At 39.2% G+C, this 21,647-nt stretch overlaps 1 protein-coding gene across 4 annotated transcripts in view; it reads left to right on the plus strand.

Moving 5' to 3' along the window:
• Nucleotides 1–1,028: 1,028 nt before the first annotated feature.
• The window catches only part of UGP2 (UDP-glucose pyrophosphorylase 2), a 65,035-nt gene continuing 44,416 nt past the window's right edge, over nucleotides 1,029–21,647 (plus strand). The window contains exons 1-4 of one of the 4 annotated variants that reach the window (XM_019827285.2): nucleotides 1,520–1,542; nucleotides 2,470–2,528; nucleotides 18,293–18,420; nucleotides 19,237–19,344. In XM_019827285.2, the coding sequence (XP_019682844.2) occupies nucleotides 1,535–1,542; nucleotides 2,470–2,528; nucleotides 18,293–18,420; nucleotides 19,237–19,344 (303 nt within the window). In that variant the 5' untranslated portion in view covers nucleotides 1,520–1,534. Of the gene's footprint in view, nucleotides 1,168–1,410; nucleotides 1,543–1,998; nucleotides 2,139–2,469; nucleotides 2,529–18,292; nucleotides 18,421–19,236; nucleotides 19,345–21,647 lie in introns of those variants that run through there. The other 3 variants (XM_006930132.5, XM_045054276.1, XM_003984040.6) reach the window with 3 other exon arrangements.

The raw sequence follows: 21,647 nt of genomic DNA on the forward strand, positions 1-21,647 counted from the left end.
AGGGTTGTCCAAAGCCTCAAACTCTTCTAGAATTACTTGGTTTATTGCAGGCCTCTAAAAGTGCTGACAATTCATCTGTCCTGACATAGTTTGACTGAGTCACGAAGTCAAGTCTGAGATACACCCACTGAGTTTTACAGGTGTTGGCAATATCAGGTGTGATTTAGCGGGCGCTGGGCTGGCCCTCTCGCAGTTCACACGCCACTGCCAACGTTCTTGCAACATCCTCTTTCCTTGTGGACTTCAAGAATAGTAAAGGTAAGCATCTCGAGGGGTAACAAGCCATTGCCACTTTGGTCATTAAAGTAAATGTCTATCACAGCATAACTCTCTACAGGAATAGGGACTGGCCGTGCTGGTTCTGGTGGCAGAGCCTTCACCTGGCACTTTTTTCCCACACCCTAAATCCCTCCTTCTGTTGGTGGACTCCACACTTCCCACTGCTTACTCCTGAACGCACCTTCACCCTCCCCAGACCAGATGTAGGGAGGAGAGTTTGTATCTACTGAGAAAGGCTCTCTCACGTAGTAGCCGTGGAGCGTTCTGGCTCTATCCGCTGTTTAGCTATCTTCAATCCCTCGTAAACCGGAACATTTTTATGGACTGCAAAAATAACCACTCGTGCTTCAGGTTCTCGCCCTTGCTAAAGTATCCGTAGAAGCCGGGGAGTTTTACTGGTGAAACACCCCTTGCCCCGCCGCAGCAGGTGCTGCTTTTACAAGCGAATCCCAGGGTCCTGTTTGCGCCCACCTCCCGGAGTGGGGGAGGGGGGTGTCCCCTCAGGCTCAGACGCCCCGCCTCCTGCCACCTCCGCGCGTCTCATTGGCTAGGCCCTGCATCCGCCTCGGCTCCTGACTGGCGGTTGTTCCTGTCTGTCTGCGCGGCGGGGACATTTCCGCATTGAGGGGGGCTGCTCCAAATGGAGGGGGAGGGGAGGTGTTTGGGAGAAAGTGGGGGCTTGGGGTGTCAGAAGCCCGCAGCCTGGTGGGCGCAGGGGGTCAGCAGTTGGGCTGCAACCGCTGGCGAGGAGTTCAAGTTGTGCATGTGTGAGGGAAGAGGGGAGAGAGAAGGGTGTCTCAGAGGTGACATTCTCTCAGCCTGCGAGTCTTCTTCCCGGGGCGCCATAAACGCCCCCAATTTCCCAGCTGCTAAAGGAAGAGGAGGAAGGTGGGTCTCGGTGGTGGTTTGGAGAGAGGCGGGGACGGGCTTTCCACGACCCTTTGGGCGGGTGTGCGTCCCTCAGGGATACGTGTAGAGCTCCTCTGCCCCACCCGCTGTGTTGCCCCGGAGGCCGAATTCGGGGTTCGGGGCCCTCCCGCGTTCCAGTCCCTTGGGCTCGCGGCTGCCTGAGGGTTCTCTCCCCGCGGAAGGCCCCTCAGTGTTTGCTGTGGGGGGAGGGGCGATGTGGTCTTCGGCCCCTCCCGAGAAAAAGCCACGACATGGTTTCGCCTCGCTGCTGGAAGGGGGCGAGCTGGAGCCCCCAGCCCGCCGGCGGGCGCGCGGAATTCTTACCGCCTCCTAGTCCCAGGGTGTTATGGGCTGGTAAAAACGGTTGCGTTGCCCCTCTTTGCCGGCCTTGCCCGCCTCCCCGACCCCGCTGGGGCGCGGGCTGCTGTTGACCGGGGTTTCCTGGGGAACCGGCCGGAGGCTGGACGGCAGCGAGGGGGAGGGGATCGGGGGGTGCGGCCGGCCAGTGTCTGCTGTCGTCCAACCCGGGAGGGCGTGGGGACCCGGGGGGCGGTGAAATAGCCGTTGTAGATCCTCCTCTTTCATTGATGAAATTTAAGTTCGTGTGATTTTACCTTTTCCGGGAGTCTCCAGCTGGCCCTGGTTTGTGTCAGGAGCGCAGTGTAGACAGGAGTTCTAAGTAGACTCAGTCTCACTAAGTTTCTTCTCTTTGGAAGTGGGGGAGGTTTTCCTGTTTTTTTTTTTTTTTTTTTTTTTTTTTTTTTTAAGGCAGTTTTAATAGCTTTGAATACTCTCTTAAGTGGCTAAACATAGGAAGGGGAGAAAGAACACGTCGGTTGTTAAAGCAGGGGAGGAAGAGATACCTGCCCTATAGCGTAACTCCTCTAGAAATTAATATATACACATCACAGTATTTTAATAAATCCCTAAAATGTCGAGATATGTACAAGGTAAGACACTCTTCTTTTTGTCTCCCGGGTTGCTTCAGCCGAATTTGGGTCCTGGCAGTCGGGAGGTTGGTGGGTGGTTTGGAAGTGTAAATGTTCATTTGAGGTACTGTTTGCAAAAGCCTTTTCCTTAAATTGACATTTGAGCTGCATTGAGCTGCTGGCTTGGCATTTCGGATACGTATAATTTATACCCCTGTGCTCTGCTGGGTTTAGTTCTGCCTCCCTGAAATCAGGTTAGTAGCACTCTGGCTCGCCAGGTTAGTGGCTGTTAACTGATGATAAAACAGGATTTTGGTTGCTGATTAACCCTGTTCTCTTTTCCTGGTGGAAGTCAAGGTAAAGATGTGTGCGCGGAAGGGAAGGGGAACCGTGAGGACCGAGGGAACGGAGGTGGGTTTTGCCAGGACTGTTGGGGAAGCTTTAGTGTTCTCTGCTTCTACTCCGTTTTGTGTGTACGTGGTTGGAGTCTCAGATTCAGTTATTGCGAAACCGGGAGTAGCTCATAGAAGCTGGAGGTCATTTCAGCAGGAGAAATGACTTTGCTGCATTGCTGTTTATTTTTTCCTTCTTTGAAATTTGGAAAGATTATTAAGGTTTCCTTGAAATTTGAAAATTGCCCTTTAAATTCTCCATGCGTATTTTAAAAGGGTTAGTGAATGCCTCTGAACTAAGTGTTAACATTGCTTGTATGTTTGAATGTATGTGTGTGTGTAGTTTGTACACATTGAAATTGGTGATACCTTAAACCTGTCGCTAGTTTTTAGCATAGGATTTGCATTCTGGTATGCAAGTAGATTCTTTTCTTGCATACCCCAGAGTTTAAAAGCTTCAGCTGTCTTGCTGAACACACAGGTAGTGAAAGTTCACAACCACTTAATGTGACTCCCAGTGGATGAGCTTTAAAAAGCAAATTGTCAGTTAAGGCCATTATTTGACCCTGGGAATAAAAATGCCCTAGTAACTTTTATATCATTTTATTAACTCTTCTTTGAGTTTTGTATAATAGATTAAGAGTATTTGACTGTCTGCCTTATTTATGGAAGCAGATGAGACAGTTATGCTTGCCTTTAGCACTAAGCTCAGAAATGTCACTTGTTATTAGACTTTCAAATTTATGTATGTGGTGAGAGAGGCTGTTTATATTCTGATTGAATAAATGTCTTAGTCAAGAATGCAAAAACAGAGGTAACTTAATTTGCTGGTTTTGTAACAGCAACAGCAAAATTACCAGAAAGCTGCTTTTTGCAAGAGTATGCTAGGAAAAAGTGGACAAGTCACTTTTCTTTAAACGTTAAGAATATTACACTTCAGGTATTCCTAGTAGTTATGCTTAGAGTAGCTTGCTGGGATGGTGTGTGTTGACTGATTTCAAAGCCTTTGCTATTCATGGCTAACTATCTTCAGGAAACCCAAAATCAAGTGGCAATACCTAATTGTTGCTATGTATATTCCTTTCCCTTGTCATCTGCTTTTTATCTTGGGATACTTTTAGATTTATGGAAAGTAACACATCTGTCAAAACTAAGGAATTACCATTGGTACATCAGTGTTGACTGAAGAGTCAGGCTACTGTTCCATGATTCAACCCAACATTGCATTTAGTTGCCATCCACTTTTGGTTTAAATGGTAGTTTTCCTTTTAAATCAGCAGTTTGGCACCAGAAAATGATACCTCTCCCCCCCCCCCCCCAAATTTAACATGATTGTGTTCCGTTCATTATTGTTTAAATTTTGTACTTTAAGTATAAACACTCTATGTGTTTAATTAACTTTGCTGCTGTTACAAATGATAAACCTAATTGGCTATTAACTCAGCTGTCTCCACAGATAAGTTTTCAAGTGTAAGGACTGGGATTTTTGTCTTTGAATTTTTTTGTACCAGATCAAATTGATCTTTGCTATATCACTTACTGATATTTCCACTCATTGACACTTAGCTCATGACATAGGAGAGAGATAGAACAATTATTGGGCTCCTAACTGTTTTCACCTGTTGTCTCATTTAAGCTTCACAAGAGCTCCTAAGAGGTAGATTTTAATTATGACCTTACAGCTGAGGAAATTTAAGGAGCCTGTCCAAAGTTCACAACTAGTAAGCATTCAAATTACTATATAAATGTTTCTAAAACCCTTGTCATTTCCAGTACTTTTTGTTGCCTCTTACATTAAAAACCTACCTAGATGGCTTTTTTCTCTAACTAGACTGTCAGTTCCCTGTGGGCAAAGATAATATTATATCCCTATGGGAAATAGTGTCTTGAAGTGATGGATGCTCTAAAAGAATTTGTCATGGATGACAAATGAGAAACTCAGCATTTTCCATGTACTTTTTAATAGGATTGTATACATTTTTTATTTTCAGTTACAGTTTTTTTTTAATAACACCACTTAGATTACATAAATGTTGTGAAAGATAGAAGGGTTTAGATTTAGGTTTGAATTCTCCTGACAGGTGATCTTAGATACATAACTTTTCTGAGGCTCAGTTTCTACTTATATAAACATTGGGTATTAATACTTTGCCACAGGGTTATTGAGAACCCGAAATGAGATGAATTATATGAAGGTCCTAGTCATAAAATAGATGGCCAGTGAGTTTTGCTTTTCTTTCTTGAAATGATGGTGGCCATTCAGATAGCATCGCCACCATAAATACAACCTTATGTCATCAACAGCAATAAATAGAGACAAAGCAGGTATCACTGTTCTTTATTTTCCTATTCTAAGTTTGGTGTTTAGGTCCCCAAGACTTGGGAGTTGATCTATTTAAAAAAAAAAGTGCAGGAGTGGGAGAAGAGAAGTTCGAATTGTGATATGAATACATAGTTGATGACAGTTTTTGTTTCAGCAGAGTCAACAAAAATATTTTGAGCGTTTACATGTGTATCCCTTATAGTGGGCACTTGAAATTCAGAACATCTAGGTATTATAACTGCGTGTTGTGTACATGGGTTTTTGAATGCCTGGTCAGGACTTGGGGTTTCTATACTTGGCTTGAATTTCTTCTCCCAGATCGAGGCAATGTGCTTTGCAGGAAGGCTGGGCATTTCCATTCTCAAGCACTTTGACCTGTCATTAGGTAGAAATGTTCAGTTAATGAAAATGCTTAGGCAAGAGTATTTTCAGTATACACTCCTTGGCTGAAAGAAGGTTCAACTTTATTTGGCCATCTCTCAAGTCTGTGTTCCTCTGGCACTTAAGTATCTTTCTTATAGGAAGACTCTCCTTTCCTGAAGATAAGCCCTAATTCCCTAGCTGTTGTGTTCTGCCCTCAGGTCACCTTCTGCCTGCCTGAAAATTACTTCCCATCTGCTGGTTTTCTCCACCCCAGGGGTTGTTGCAGGGCCCCCAGTTACTCTAAATAAATGTGAGTACTAGCGGTGTTGAGAAGGGACTCTGCATAATAGTTGGAAGTGCTAGGGGTCCTCAGCAGCTGTGACTTTTTGCCAGGTTTGTCAGTAAGTGTCATTTGGGATTTAGCTTTTTTAAAAGTTCTGAGAGTTATAGGATAATCTCTCTACATGATTTGGAATTTATAAATGGTTCAGGAACTATTGTTATCTAGCCTGCTAAGGACATGTTATGTGCTTATACTGTAATATTAAAGGAACTTTTTTGAACTGTTTTTAATAGGCCATTCTCTAAATTATATAAAAATGTCCTTTAATATTCATAAATTGAGGTGCTTTCTTATATTTCAGGGGAAGCCATTTGAGTATCTGTGTGTCACTTAAAAAACATTTGAGGCCTATCGACTTTCCCATTTGTTGGAATTCTCTCTTTATGACTTTATTTTTATGATTCCTGCTTGGTAGATGGCAGCTAGCCAGGGAGGATTAGCTGAGCTAATTTTAACTGGAGGGGTCTCAGATGAATATACGGATGAGATGCAGTGTGGGGCCTGGTTGTGGAGGTTGGGCCTTGGCCTGTTTCTTCTCAAATCCTCAAACTAAATTTAGCTTATTGCTGATTATTTAGAGGACTAGGATGCTTTTAGCCCAAGGGGATTGTGACATGGATTTGAGGCAGTAGTAGAGGGGACAAAGTAGTGACTAAAGACCACTCATTTTTTAAAGATACGGCTTAGGATTCATTATGTTGCTAGAGAGAGGGGGGACTTAGTTACATTCAGAATCACAGTTCTAAGTGGAAAATTAAAAGAAACTCAGAATAAAGAGTTGAGCTGGCGAAAACTTTGTTTTCCACCACGGACTTTGTAATCTCTGTGGTTAAATTCCCTTTGTTCTTGATAACTGGGTCTTTCTTCCAGTAAGATGGATGGTTTTAATTTGTGAAAGCCTACTGAAAAAAAAATCGATAGGGAACGTTAGAGAAATAAGAAATATTAACTGGTACACTTCTCAGAAGTGCCATCTTAATATTCTGAAGATAAATTGAAAAATAACTTTAAAAGGAAATTACTCTAAAATGTTAATTTTGGATAGTAGGTGTTTTCTTGTAATATTGCTTCATAGAGACCCTTCTCTGTGTGTGTGATTTTTTTTTTCGTAGAAAGTTGTAATTTTATGAATTGTAGTAACTTTAAAATAATGGGAGACTTAATAATAGGATACTTAATAACATTAGTTGGCCCAATAATGAAAATGTTCCCGATAAAAGAAATAATATACTGTAGTTTTTTATTTTCCACCAAATTGTATTTGGAACTTTTATGCCTAAGTGCAGGTATTAGGAGTTCTCAGAAAGTCAGATATATCCATTTTTAAAAAGTTAATATAAACAAATATTTCAAAGTTACACTGTGGATTATCTATAAAAAACAAGTAATTAAGAGTTGACTGTACTAACTTTCCATAATGTGATTTTTCTTGATATTCAGAATTTATGCCAATGGAGAAAATCCCAGAATTATTAGAATCAAATTTGGGGGCGGAGAGCCTCTGAGGGTTTGGGATTTAGTGAATGAGGAAGTATTATGATTCACTTACCACCATTTTGATTGCTTGGAATCTCTTTAGAAGCTTGACTTTTTCTAAAGACTGGTGTCCTTTTGACACAGCCTATATTTTATAAACTATCAAATTTTGAACTTGGTGTAAATAGTGTTTGAATTGTGGACATCTTCATCTTGGGTGATTTGATGGATTGTTACAGGCACAATGACAATTAATTAAAACCATGTGTGTTAGATCTCTAAAATTCTTCTACCAGGCATGTATCTTTCTATGAATAACTTACTGAATTCTTTGAAAGTTGGCTTGCTGAGCTATCAAAAGAAAATTAAGCTATGTGTTTAATTGGGCTTTAAGTGGGGGAAAGGGGATAATACTCCATTTGAAAGCTGTTTCCCAGTTTTCCGTTGGTGATGCAGGCATCCCCTTTTAGTTTGTTGCAAAATAATTGTTTAAGGCTCAGGTTTTTTCTCTGCCAACAGTCCCATTGTTTATTTCTCTCAGTCATTGCCAAATGAAATTGATTGTGCCCCAAACCATTTTGACAATTAAGGGTTGTTTTTGAGAACCGTGGAGAAATTGGCTATGTTGTCTTAGTTAACTTACATGAACAAAAAAATATTTCGTTTTCCAAAATATTTCTAGATATTTGTTAATTTTTCCTGTGTAAATCAAGAGAGTTCCCTGTTTTTCTGTGATTTCACTTGTATCTTTTAAAAAATATTCATTGTATTCTTGTACATAAAATAGTCACATTATGCTTAGTCCACTTTGAAATTATTAGTCACCAAAGTAAAAAATACTATTCTAGGGGATATTTCCTTTAATAGTAGCTCCATTGCTCCTCGGCCACAAAAGGCTGCAGACAAGGTGTTTTGAGTTTGCTTTCCTCTAGTTGCTGTCCTGGCAAAGGATGATGTGATGTTTCATTTATGTTTAAACCCTTCCTAGAATTTTAAAACTTCCAAAGAGTGCAGGAAAATGGAATAACACAGTCCTATGTACTGTTTTAGATTCACTTATGCCAATGATAAAATGTTTGGCCTCATAATAAAATATTTAGAGAGTGCATAAAAAACTTCGATTTTTCATTGCCCAGAAAGCAAACAGTATAGAGGGAAAAGGTAAAGAGCATAAAAGGATGCTTATTCTGTTATATAATTTTAACCCCCCCCCCCCCCCCCGAATAACCTCACGTTATAGACATAGTTGGATTTTTGCATGTTTTAATTCAGGCTTCCACCTGGAGATGACAAACCAAGTAAATGCACTGTAACCAAGAAAGGGAAGACCTTCCTCCAGGAAGGAGAAGCAGGGCTCCAGGGTTTGAATTCCAGCTTGGCAGTGCTACTGTGTCCTTAGGCAACTCAGCATCTCTCAGGCCCTGTTTCATCTCAAAGATAAGGGAATAGGACTCACTGACCTTAAAGCTTTAACAAGCTTAGAAGTTTTAACTAAATACACATCTATCAAATTACAGGACCGGCCTGCCAAATCATTTTTTGTGCTTGATGATGAGGATTGATGATGAGGATTTGATGTTGTATTTCTTTTTCCTCCACTCAGCAAATTAGTGTTCTAGGCCCCTTGACATGGCCTTCTTATATCTGTTCAACTTAATGCAAGGTGATATTATTTAACTAGTTGACACATCTCTTCTGAAAGTTCTGTTTTTTGGAAATGCTATTTTATTTTTTTCCCTTAAGATTTTAAGAGCTACTCTTGTATGAGGGCAGAGTTAATGTCAATTATTAATGAGAAATCTGGTTTATGTGTAAATTCTAATAGTTACAAATAATTTTTTAAGTAGGCAGTGCATGATTAGCAAAAATCTTGATTAGCAAGTAGATCTGCGTACTCAGTGCTAGAACAGTTCTCAGAAGACTGGTACCTTTTATTTTTTATCAAAAAGCATTTATTAAGCATCATATGTATATAGAACTGGGTCATTTAAAAATCTATGTAAATGTAAATAGTCCTATAGTTTGCAATCTGAAATAATCAACATTGACTTTAATACTAAAAGATCATGCAAAGTCAACTAATTGAGTTTTCTTATGATTGAATGACATGGGTTATATTTTTCCTACATTAAGCTAAATCTAAATATATATATATTGCCCAATTTTATTTAATCTCTAAAGTTAGTGAAGGGGAGCCTAGGTGGCTCAGTCACTTAAGTGTTGGACTCTTGATTTCGCCCCAGGTCATGACCTCATGATTTGTGGGATCGAGCCCTGCCTTGGGCTCTGAACTAACAGCATGGAATACAGCCTGAACAAAATAGACATGGTACATTCTTACAGAGATTATAACCTGTTGGGTAAGGTAGACATTGAATAAATTTTAAAAAGCACGATGGTATAAAGGAGAGGTAGAAGAATCTACCATGTGAGCATGTAGTGGGTAACCATGCTTAGTTTAGAAAGATCTCTAGGAGGAGATTACATTTAAACTGAACTCTGACAAATGATATATATTAGTGGTTGCTCAGGTTCACTAATATGAGAATGTAAGTTTTGATCTCTATTTACACATTGTCAGGTGCCTGCGCTGTGTCAGGTGCTGAGTCAGGTGTTGGGAAAAAAATGTTTTTAATAACATAATATGGCTAGTGCCCTTAAAGTGTTGCAGACAGGCATCTATGCAAAGAATCAAAATTTAAGGATTGTTTGATATAATACAGAGGTAGGAGTGATTAAAACCTCCACATTAAAGGAGTTATTGAAAGAAAGGCCTTTTTGAATATTCAGAAGCTACCACCAAGAACACAGAATGCCACCCCCAAAATAGCAGAAGCTACTCAATTGCAGAGTTTAAACCTTTGGGGGGTGGGGTTAAGTATCAGGGAGGTTTCCTGGTGGTTATGATGATTTTTATGATTTGGGAATTCATGCTGAGCCACTAATTTCTAATTTTTTCTTCCTCATTTTTGCCTACCTTCCTCTAAATATGTTGAATGACACTTGAGATGTATGTTTTGGAACAATCTTATAATAATTAGTTTGCTGTTAATTTCATGGAGCAGAAAATACCAACTTTTGTCTTAAAAAAATGAGGGACTTCTATCACATGAATTCTGAAGTAGCATGTTCCAGAGTTGGCTAATTGAGTATAGAGACTGCATCAATCTTTCCTTCCTTCTCTGCTTGCTTGCTTTTTTTAATATTTTAAGTTTTTTATTTTATTTTCTTTGAGAGAGACAGGGACAGGGGTAGAGTGAGGGAGAGGGAGAGAGAGAATCCCAATAAGGCTTTGTGCCACGAGCGCAGATCCTGATACAAGCTGAAATCCGTGAAACTGTGAGATCATGACCTGATCTGAAACCGAGAGTCGGACAGTTAGCTGACTCAGCCACCCAGTCTCCCCTCTCCTCTGCTTGCTTGCTTGCTTGCTTGCTTGCTTGCTTGCTTTCTTTCTTTCTTTCTTTCTTTCTTTCTTTCTTTCTTTCTTTCTTTCTTTCTTTATTTTTTAATTTTTTTTTCAACGTTTATTTATTTTTGGGACAGAGAGAGACAGAGCATGAACAGGGGAGGGGCAGAGAGAGAGGGAGACACAGAATCGGAAACAGGCTCCAGGCTCTGAGCTATCAGCCCAGAGCCCGACGGGGGGCTCGAACTCCCGGACCGCGAGATCGTGACCTGGCTGAAGTCGGACGCTTAACCGACTGCGCCACCCAGGCGCCCCTCTCCTCTGCTTTCTTAAGCCTATCTTTCTCATTCTTGGGTCAGCTTCGCTTAAGGTCACTAAATGGCAGAAGAAAGAGGAGGTAAGTGGTGGACACATATGTACATGGGAGGAAAAGTTTCTATTTCTTTCCAGGTGTCTCTTTTTTCAGTGAAGAGCACCTTTCTCTTAAGTCTTTTGGAAAACTATACCCTATGGCTCACTGGTCAGAATCATATTATGTTTCATGCTTAAACCAATCTCTGGGAAGGCTTTAGACCAGTCTGGGCCCCGTGCTGTCTCTGAAGCACCTGGCCTTGGGGCAGACAATAGGTGACAGAACAGCATGGGTGTGGAGAGAAGAATGATGTGTATGGCTGCTACAAATGTATTAAGAAAAATGGAGTATAATCTATATCAGAGCTACTCAAAGCAATACAGGTAGCATTCACTTATTAGAAATGCATATTCTTCCTACACCGTACCTACTCCCAGAGTCAGGATCCCAGGAGCTTGCCCAGGAATCTGTTTTAACAAGCCCTTCAGGTAATTTGTGTACACATTAAAGTTTTAGAAGCTCTATTGAGATATCACAAATGAATTAAGAAATTGCAACCTTTAGATGTTCTGCTCTAGTGCTTTCATTAGCTTTGTCTACTCAAAAAGTTACTTCAGCTTGGCTATTAAAACATGTCTGGCTAAGGAATTTGTATTTATTTCCCATCAAATGCAAATCTCATCAATGAAGAAGAGAAGTGATATGATTGGGGTTGCAGCTTAGGGAGACCAATCCATTCTGCCTGGTACCACCAGATTAAAGTGACAAATGGGCAGACTGGTTTGAAAACTGTTGTTGTCATGACCAGGAGATTGAAAATGAGAGGAAAATTAAGGTAGCAGCAGTGGGAATGGAAAGCGATGAAAGAGAATTGTGGCAACTGAAGTGTATAGTATTGGATTGGACGTAATGTGAGGGGAAAGGAGGGAAGAGCCTTCTGTGAGTGAGGTTTCTAGGTCATCTAGGACTGAGTGGGACAATGTTCATATATTGGGGGGCAGGGAGGTGAGTTTAGTTTAGACAATTTGGACATGTTCAGTGTGAGGTATCCAGCCCTGGTGTCCAGGTGGTAAAGGTCTAGAAGGCTGTAGGGAAGGTGAGTCTGGAGCTCAGGAAAAAAGATGAGGATACGAGGCACATATTTGGGAGTTATCAATAAGGATACTGGGATACTGGTAAGGGTACTATTGAAGGGAAAAGTGGTCTGGGGACAGAATCTTAAGGAAACCCAGGGAGTAGGAGAAGAAAGAGCCACTTACGGAAACTGAGGCCTGGTCACAGAGGTGGAAAAGATAGAGTAATATTGAGTAATGGAATTCAAACAAGAAAAGATTTTCTAGGAGGAATACTCACAAATAACTGAGTTTAAGGACTGCAATGAGAGCCCAAAAGAGGATGATTAGCTTTAATTGGTCATAAATCTAGTCAATATATGTCTTTAGTTTCATCCATGGTTATATTTACAGTTGCCAATACATTCTTGGGAGTTCTATACTGACAGTAGCCCCCATTATCCACCGTTTCACTCAAGTGCAGTCAACTGAGGTCTAGAAGCAGATGTTCCTCCTCCTGACATATTGTCAGAAGGTCAATACTGCCATATCCCAGGGATATTTCAGGTTTGGTTCTAGACCACAGTATTAAGCAAATATTGCAATAAAGGGAGTCAAATGAGGGTTTTTTTGTTTGTTTCCTAGCACATTTAAAAGTTATATTTATACTATAATATAAGCTATTAAGCATGTAATAGCATTATATCTAAGTGTATGTACCTTAATTAAAAATTTTTTATTGCTAAAAAATGCTAATCATCATCTAAGCTTTCAGCGAGTCATAATCACTGGTCACGGATCACCATAACAAATATAACAATAATGAAAAAATTTGAAATATTGCAAGATTACCAAAATGTGACACAGAGACACAAAGTGAGTAAATGCTGCTGTAAAAATGGTGCTGATATACTTGCTCAATTCAGGGTTACCACAGACCTTCAGCTTTGGGGGAAAAGAAGAACAAAAACGAATGCAATATCTGCAAAGTGCAAGAAGAGCAGAGTGCAATAAAACGAGACATGCCTGCCGTAGCCTAATGCTATATCACAGTGCCTACATCGTTCACCTCGCTTCATCTCATCATTTAGGCATTTTATTTTCTCACAGCATCACAAGAAGGCTGAGTAATTACAATATTTTGAGACCGCATTCTCATAACTATTATACTATAGTTATCTTTTATTGTTAATCTCCTATTGTGCCTAATTTGTAAATTAAACTTTATCATAGCTATGTATGTATAAGAAAAAACATAGTAAATATAGAGTTTGGTATTATCTGTGGTTTTAGGTCATCCACTGGGAGTCTTGGAACACAGCCCCCATAGATGAGGGGGAACTACTATACTTGGATTGCAAGCCATTTCCAGGTTAAAGATGAAGTGAGCTCTCTAATTCTCTGACTTTGGGTTCCTCTCAATATGAGTTTCCAAGGAAGGTTGGGACTGATAGAGCTAAGGAGTAGTGGGTGGGAGGTGGCCTGGGGAGAGCTCCTAACCTCTTTGTTGCTCTTGGTATTCTTTCTATACCCTTTGCGTGGCCTGTGCATTGTGAAGCTAGCTTTCTCCTTTAGAACGTGAAGTTGTTTTGTTTGTGCCAGTATCAGGATGTCAGGGAAGGGTATTATGTATACCTCTTAGTTGATGAAATGGATGAAATGAAATACCTGAATTAAATGAAAACAAATGTTAGATTGAATGTCTCCTACCTCTTGATTCTATTGCTTTCCTCTTCCCCCACTCCCTTTTTTTTTTTTTTTTTTTTTTTTTTTTGCTCCAGTTGGATAGGGGAAAGTCCATGATGTTGAAATTTTAATTCTTGTGAACAAGGAAGAATTAGGAAATTGAGGTGGCAGGAAAACTTCTTAAAAAAAAAAAAATAGTTACTGCCTGTTATATCCTAAATTGACTAAATTATAATTAAATCAACCAGGACCATTCTAGTAAGCCCATGTGGAGATGAGTTTCCTGTCAGTTCCACTGGGTATAAGAAGACATTCTGAAAGAAATGCTTTTGGAGGAGAGTACTTATGAATTTTGTGCCAGGGATTAAAGAGAGTCAGAGTAGGAGGAAAAAATGAGCAGGATGTTCTGCCTCATTGTGGTGGGATGGGGCTTTGCTTCTGACCTCCACCATTAGCTGGTTCTGTAACCTTGGATAACTCATTTAACTATTTCAGCCACAGTTTCCTCATCTGTAAAATGTTGAGGTAGATTAAATTCTCCCTCTCCTCTCTAAAAATGTTTTGAGTTATCACCAACATAATGAAATGTTTGATTCCTAATCCACTCTCTAACGTTGAGGATGATCCATTTTCTATTGCTAGAAAGTAAGGAGGGATAAAACATTTGGGAGGTTAGAAATCTTGCATTATTCAGGGGATTCTTTAATTGACTTTCAATTAGAAATACAACTATCATTGCTGGAAGTGTAACCTGAGAATGTTAAGTCCAAGAAAGCTTTTAAGGTCTGTACTTCTTTTCCTACCCCAAATTCCAGACCTTTCTTAAAAAATTCAGGATAGATAAGGAAGTCACTGCAAAGAGAAACGGTTTCTAGCTATGTGTCTCCCGATCTGTGTCATGTCTTTAAGGTAAATACTCTTCTTGATTAAGCATGCGTCCTTATTCTTGCATATTCTTTAATCCTTAAAAGTCCTTCTTTATTCTTTTTCTATTTTTTTAAATTTATTTATTTTAATGTTTGTTTATTTTTGAGAGAGAGAGACAGAGTGCAAGAAGGGGAGGGGCAGAGAGAGAGCGAGACAGAATCTGAAGCAGCTCCAGGTTCTGAGCTGTCAGCACAGAGCCTGACACGGGGCTCGAACCCCTGAACCATGAGATCACGACCTGAGCCGAAGTCAGACGCTTACCCGACTGAGCCACCCAGGCGCCCCTATTATTATTTTTTAATTTACATCCAAATTAGCATATAGTGCAACAGTGATTTCAGGAGTAGATTCTTTAGTACCCCTTACCATTTAGCCCTTTCCCCCTCCCACAACCCCTCCAGTAACCCTCAGTTTGTTCTCCCTATTTATGAGTCTCTTCTGTTTTGTCCCCATCCCTGTTTTTATATTATTTTTGTTTCCCTTCCCTTATATTCATCTGTTTTGTCTCTTGAAGTCCTCATATGAGTGAAGTCATATGACTTTTGTCTTTCTCTGACTAATTTCACTTAGCATCATACCCTCCAGTTCTATCCACGTAGTTGCAAGTGGCAAGATTTCATTCTTTTTGACTGCCAAGTAATACTCCATTGTATATATACCACATCTTCTTTATCCATTCGTCCATTGATGGACATTTGGGCTCTTTCCATACTTTGGCTATTGTTGATAGTGCTGCTATAAACATGGGGGTGCATGTGTCCCTTTGAAATAGCACACCTGTATCCCGTGGGTAAATGCCTAGTAGTGCAATTAGTGGGTCGTAGGGTAGTTCTATTTTTAGTTTTTTGAGGAACCTCCATACTGTTTTCCAGAGTGGCTGCACCAGCTTGCATTCCCAAGTCCTTTATTCTTTAGTCACTAAAAAACAAAACTTCAGTAGTAGCACTGCCCAGAGGATGGTGTTGGAAACAGCAGTGAAACAGGGTGGAAGAGGTGATAGGCTCCTTAGAATATTCTTTTGTTGTGTAAGCTGTTCATATCTGTAGAGTGACTGGAGGGAATACAAATTGTTCTTTGTGTTTGGTGCTATATCAAAGAAATGGAAGAATAGGGAGGAATAACTCTTACAGACATTTGTTACACTTTGAGTTTGAATCTGGGTTTTTTTTTTTTTTTTTGAATCCTATCTTAAGTTTGGACCTGCTGCACCTGGCAAAGATCACATGTACTATTAAATGTCTTTCAGCCAACCTTTCTTACCTTGGCTTCATAGGGAGGATAGTGACATGGGTTCTGTGTGTTTTGGCCTTAAATCATGTAGATTGATAGGCCGTTGTTCTGTAGAGGGAGTCTCCAAAGTTTGGTGGGGTTTTTTGTGTGGTGTTTTGTTTGGTTTTCCTGTTCTCATGTAGACAAATCTCAAACAGCTATTAATAATTATTTTTGAACTTTACGGTTACACTTATAACTATCTCATTTTGGCATTTGCCTAGAATATAGGTTAAATGTTTCCATCACTAATTTTTTAAGAATGTGACTGAATACTGGCTTTCAGGATATAACTTCACCAAAGCAGCAAGGCTGTTGTTAGCTGTCTTTGAGTCCAACAAAAAAACCTTATTTTAAAAATCCTTATAAATTTCTTGATCTATTTTAATCCATCAGTGACACAGAATCAAAGAATTCATGTGTTCCTTAATTTAGAGGTTTTATGCTTATGTTTAGTAGAATTTTCTTGCAAATTATTTCTTAAACATTAACATGGGAATTGGCTTAAAGATTGTGGGAGAGATACCCCAGGTATACTGCTTCTGAGCTCCAGCAATTAGCTGGTTCTGTAACCTTGGATAACTGATTTAACTGCTGGGGCAGCAGGGTTGGGGGATACTTAACCTGTGATAAATTTTAAATTGCAATTAAGTCAACCAAGAGGTGAATGTGTATAGTTGATGTCACACTAACTCTAGTTTAAAATGTTCTACAGGAGTTTTTTAGTTACCTATCATAGTTATGTAAACCTACTCATCCATTGTTAGGAGTTGTGAACAGATGATAATCAAGTTGCTACTTACTAGTGGAAACATACATTTAGGTTTATGAAACACACATGTGTGTTTCTTAGCTCACAAAGAAGTTATTTATGAACCACTATTTGGGTCACTTTAAAGTTTTACTGGAGTCCATAAACTTAGTTGTGTTGTGGTTTATGCCTAGGAAAAGAGCACAGTTAGGAGTGCCGGGGTGGCTCGTTTGGTTAAGCGTCTGACTTCTTGATTTTGACTCAGGTCATGATCTTGCAGTTCATGGGCGTCGGGGGCTCTGCACTGACAGCAGGGAGCCTGCTTGGGATTCTGTCTCCCTCTCTCACTGCCCCTCCCCTGCTCATTCATTCATTCTCTCTCTCTCTCTCTCTCAAAAAAAAAGGCACAGTTAGAAAACAGCTATTTTAGGATTAGATTGTGTGTTCTCACCTAATTTCCTTGTTTTTCCCCTCCCTTGGATTTTAATATTACAGGAAATGTATTTTAAAAGGTTTTTGAAGAGCGATGTTAAATATCTCATTTGTTAACATTTGTAGGTATTTAGGAGGAGAAGCTGTCTACATTAAATAAATTGCTTCAGGAGTTACATAATTTACTAATTTCTGCTCTCACAAGTATCTTTTTGGTTATGTTGGCTTTAATTCTGTATGAATAAATGTTTTCTTCTGCCCAGATAACAAATAAAAGAATTTATGGTGTGTGTGAGTATTTTTAGTTTCACTGAAATGATTCTGGTAAATTAATCACCATTTGTAGAACTAGTTATCAAACAAAATGTTTGAACATAAGCTTCAAAACTACATTTATAAAATAAGTTTGAGTTACGTATTGAAGAGAAAAGGTGATGTGAACAGTAGTCTGACTGTTCCTTATTTCATAAGTGAAAGACAAGATAATTAGATAGCTGAGCATGTAAAACAACTTGTGTTGGCATATTTCTCCCAAGGTGCTTAGGCTTGGGATGTTTTCTTGTTGCATATTTTTCTGTTTTTACTTGTTTACGTCCATCAGGCATTTCTGTTACCTTTAGTGAGTCACCTGTAGTGAGATCCGTCTGTGGTCAGAGATGACCATCTATGCCAAAAGCCCTGATAGTATTGTCTGACACAGATAAGCACTGAAGAGTCTAGGCTAAAACTGAGGGCAATAAGTGGGCAGGGAGCCCTGTGTTCTCCTTTTAAGTGAAAATTTTGATGCCAGACACATACAGGCACCTGGGAATTGCCAGTATCTCTCAACGGGTTTTTCTTTAATAAGGAATGTGAAACTGGAGGGCTTCACTTCTAAAATGGAAAGAATTCCTTAATTTTTTTTCATCTGGCCTGGAAGGGAACGGGTTTTTTTTTTTGTTTTTTTTTGTTTGTTTGTTTCTGTGAAATTGCTAAGCCCTTTCCGTTCTTTTATCTGGCAGCAGTTCCATAAGAGCATGTACCATAAAACATACCTTTATTAACATTATTCCACCTCTCATTTTTCTCCAGCTTTGATGGCTAAGAGGGAAACATTAGTAGAGATAGAACTAAATGCCCAAATGAAGATTAATCCTTTTATTCCCACCTGCCCCATCTTCCCAAAAGCATTTATTAGTGTCTCAGATATACTAGTAATGCAGGTAGATGTAACAAATTTGAGGCCATGTGATTATATAGCTCTAATTAGTTGACACTACTGATATCCTTCGAGAGGATAATGGGACTAAAGGAGTGAACCTTTTCATGTTCTGATAAACTAGAAATAAATCAGTTATAGCTTACCAGCTATTTGAATGGCTGTCTGATTTTTTTTCTGTTGGCGATTTTATATTTTTAAGATCTTAGCAAAGCCATGTCTCAGGATGGTGCTTCTCAGTTCCAAGAAGTCATTCGACAAGAGCTAGAATTATCTGTGAAGAAGGAACTGGAAAAAATACTTACCACAGCGCCATCACATGAGTTTGAGGTAAGGACTCTGCAGTGTTTCTTGCTTCCATCCATCTACAATGCTGAGTTGTTGCTGCTGTTGATCATCCAGCCTGAAATAAGCACAAAATATAATAGCATTAAAAAAGTAGGATTGCTTACAATTAAGGATTTTCAACATTTTCCCTTTGTTAAACCATTGTCTTTTTTTTTTTAATTCTAGGAAGTTTCTAAAGTCTAAAGAATCAGAACAAAAAATTATTTTTTGTGTGTTCTAGTATCGTTGGGTAAAAAAATGGGTAACAGTACTCAGTTAGAATTATCAACCATACAACCTGCATGCCTTTTTCCAGAGAGCCAGTTCTAATAGAACCATGCTACTTTGTCAGCTGTGTAGAGATTTCCCAGTGTAGACAGGTATTTTTACTTTTCTGTTTATAAATCAATAGATCATCCTTTTCATTTTCAAATTTCAGTTCGTACTTAATGTTTTGAGGTTAACTGTGTTTTGTTACTTTTTCTTTCAGTGAAAGTGAATTTTCACTTAAAAGAAGTAGAAAAAAAGTACTGGCAAATAAATGTAGAGAACCAATTGAAATTCCCATGGACCAAATGGTGTTGTTTACATGATAACTGCTGGAAGATTTGGGGATTATTTGCTTGTATTCCTTTAAGTGTGGTTCCTATTAGCTTTTCTTCCCCTTCACTTTTAAGTTGGGGGCATAAAAAAGTCTCTGCTGTACTCCATGTTCTAATAGTGTAATAATTTAATTGAAAGGTGTTTTAAATGTATAATACATATCTATATTAAAATTTAGCATTCTGCTCATTGTAACAAGAACTTCTATTTTCATAGCACACTAAAAAAGACCTTGATGGATTTCGGAAGCTATTCCATCGATTTTTGCAAGAAAAGGGACCTTCTGTGGATTGGGGGAAAATCCAGAGACCTCCAGAAGATTCGGTAAGTTTTAGATAAAATGTAGGAAAACTTAAGGTAATTCAAGACCTGGGTTTAAATTTGGGGTGACGTACTGTGGGGGACCTGTAAGAACCATCACTTTACATTCTCTGTTCCTCATGCCAAAACTACAGAGATAGCCTACTGCTTTCCCCTCTGTTAGTCCCATCTTTTCAGCCCTGCAGAGGATTTAGGAAAGTCTAATCTCCCTATAACACTACCTCGTAACTTAAAAATCCCTGCATATGAGGCAATTCTTTTGCAAAGTACCAAACACATAGTAAGAGCTTCATTTATGTTCTTTCTTCCTTCTCTCTCCCAAACCATCCGATTTCTGATAGCCTATAGTGTCTTGTACAGATGCTAAATCACGTACTTAAAGCTCTCCTCATGCTTTCAACCCGTCTTTAGCCATATTTCCCTTGCGTGTTTTTCACATGTTGTATTTCCCTGCTTCTAGACTTCTGTGTATATCATTTCTTTGGAATCCTTTGGTCTCTTCACCTGTCAAAATCCTGCTCATTCTTTGAGGCTCAGTCCAAATGCCTCCACCTCTGTCATCGACCCCTAGCATAAAGCTGCTCTGAAGAAGTGTAGTGCAGTAGTGTCAGAGGTACAAATCCTAGTTTTAGTACTTAGGAGGTTTATGTAAAATGAGAATAATACCAAGTGACTTATATACTTTACAGGGCTATGAGGCTTCATTAAGAAGCATATATGGAAACATGTTAAACCATGAAGCATTTTTCAGATACTAGTAGTTACTTCTACCATCATGTAGCACTTAGCTGGCATGAGTAGTAGTTGTTTGTATGCATGTGTTGTCTTCCTGAGAGACCTTGAAGGCCAGGGAACCATGTGTCCTAAACAAATGTTTGTTGAATGAATGATGTAAATGCAGTTGATTGTCTAGGAAATAGGTTTTGTTAACATATTGACCTTTCTTCCCTTTCCTGTCAGCAGTTTTGACATCTCACTGTTTGTAGCACTTTTCATGGCAGGTAGAAGAAACTTGATAGAGCGGAGCAATTGTATGTAGATAGTTTAGCTCTTGAATTCTGCAGTCTTCTAGTATCTAATTAATACTGGTTTTAAAACAAGGCTGTTTCGAGCAGGGTTTTGGCAAAGTTCTGCCTGAAGGCAAAGTTCTATACTGACTATGTTTGTAAAGTTTTATGGGAACATAACTGGACACATACATTTATATACCATCTATGGTGACTTAAGCTAATGGAGTCCCTTGGATTTTTTCTTGAGAAAATCTTAAATATAGTTCCTGGTTAGGAGTACTTTTATTTCCAGAATGTGGCACATGCTTTTCAGTTCTTAAACTTGTTAAAGTTTAAGTAACTATAATTTTGCCTAGAAGTTTATTCCTTATTGAAGTAAATTCATTTTTCTAATTAATCATGGACCTGGACCTGGGCATAAAGGTGTAGTTAATTCTTGCTTGAATACATGGACTTTTTTTTTTTCTACACAAACTTAACCTTTTGATGATAGAGCCTACCATGTAGGAAGGCACACAGATTCATTACTTTTAGTATATTTTAAGGTTCAGGATTCTGCTTTGTCAGTGAGAAATCTGCCTTTGTGTATTTCGAGAGACGATTGTGCTATAAAGAAGGGTTTCTTGGAATATGGATTGCAGGGTGGGGAAGGAAGGGAGGGAGGAATCAGAACCATCTAAGGATTTTTCCAGTTCAGAACTACCATCCCCAACAAGGTTCTGACAAATACTTTTAAGAGGCTGTGTGCCCATAGTAAGCCATAGTTACTGATAGGAATGCAGAGTTGATACAGAAAAAGAATACAAAAAATAGAATTCTGGATAGAATTTTATTTTGTGAAGTCTTTTCTGTTTATAAAAGTGTAAGTCTTCATTAAAAATGTTGAAACCTAGGTTTTGAGCATCTTTTAAAATATATGGTTATAATCCCATCTGCCCTTAATGTTGAAGGTTTCAGAGTACAGAGGCAAAAGATAAGTTTGTTCTTTTATGTCCTGAGCTTCTTGAGGCCACAAATGTTACACTCTGAATGTTAACAACTTTTGCAAAATAATTATGAGACTACAGATTATGGGACAATATTGTTTACCTTGCTTCTCTACATTCTTCCAGCTCCCTTCCTCCCCCCCCCCCTTTCCTGTAGATTTTCTGTCTCTTGTCATAGAGATTATACAGAGATCAGTTTTTCTCTCAAATCATAACTTTTTTTTAGCACACATAGGTTTTTGTTTTTTAGATTTTTTTTTAAGTTTATTTATTGGAGGGGGGAAGGAGCGGGGGAGGGGCAGAGAATGGG

This window comes from Felis catus, chromosome A3 (genome assembly GCF_018350175.1).
Source record: "Felis catus isolate Fca126 chromosome A3, F.catus_Fca126_mat1.0, whole genome shotgun sequence".
Lineage (NCBI taxonomy): Eukaryota > Metazoa > Chordata > Mammalia > Carnivora > Felidae > Felis > Felis catus.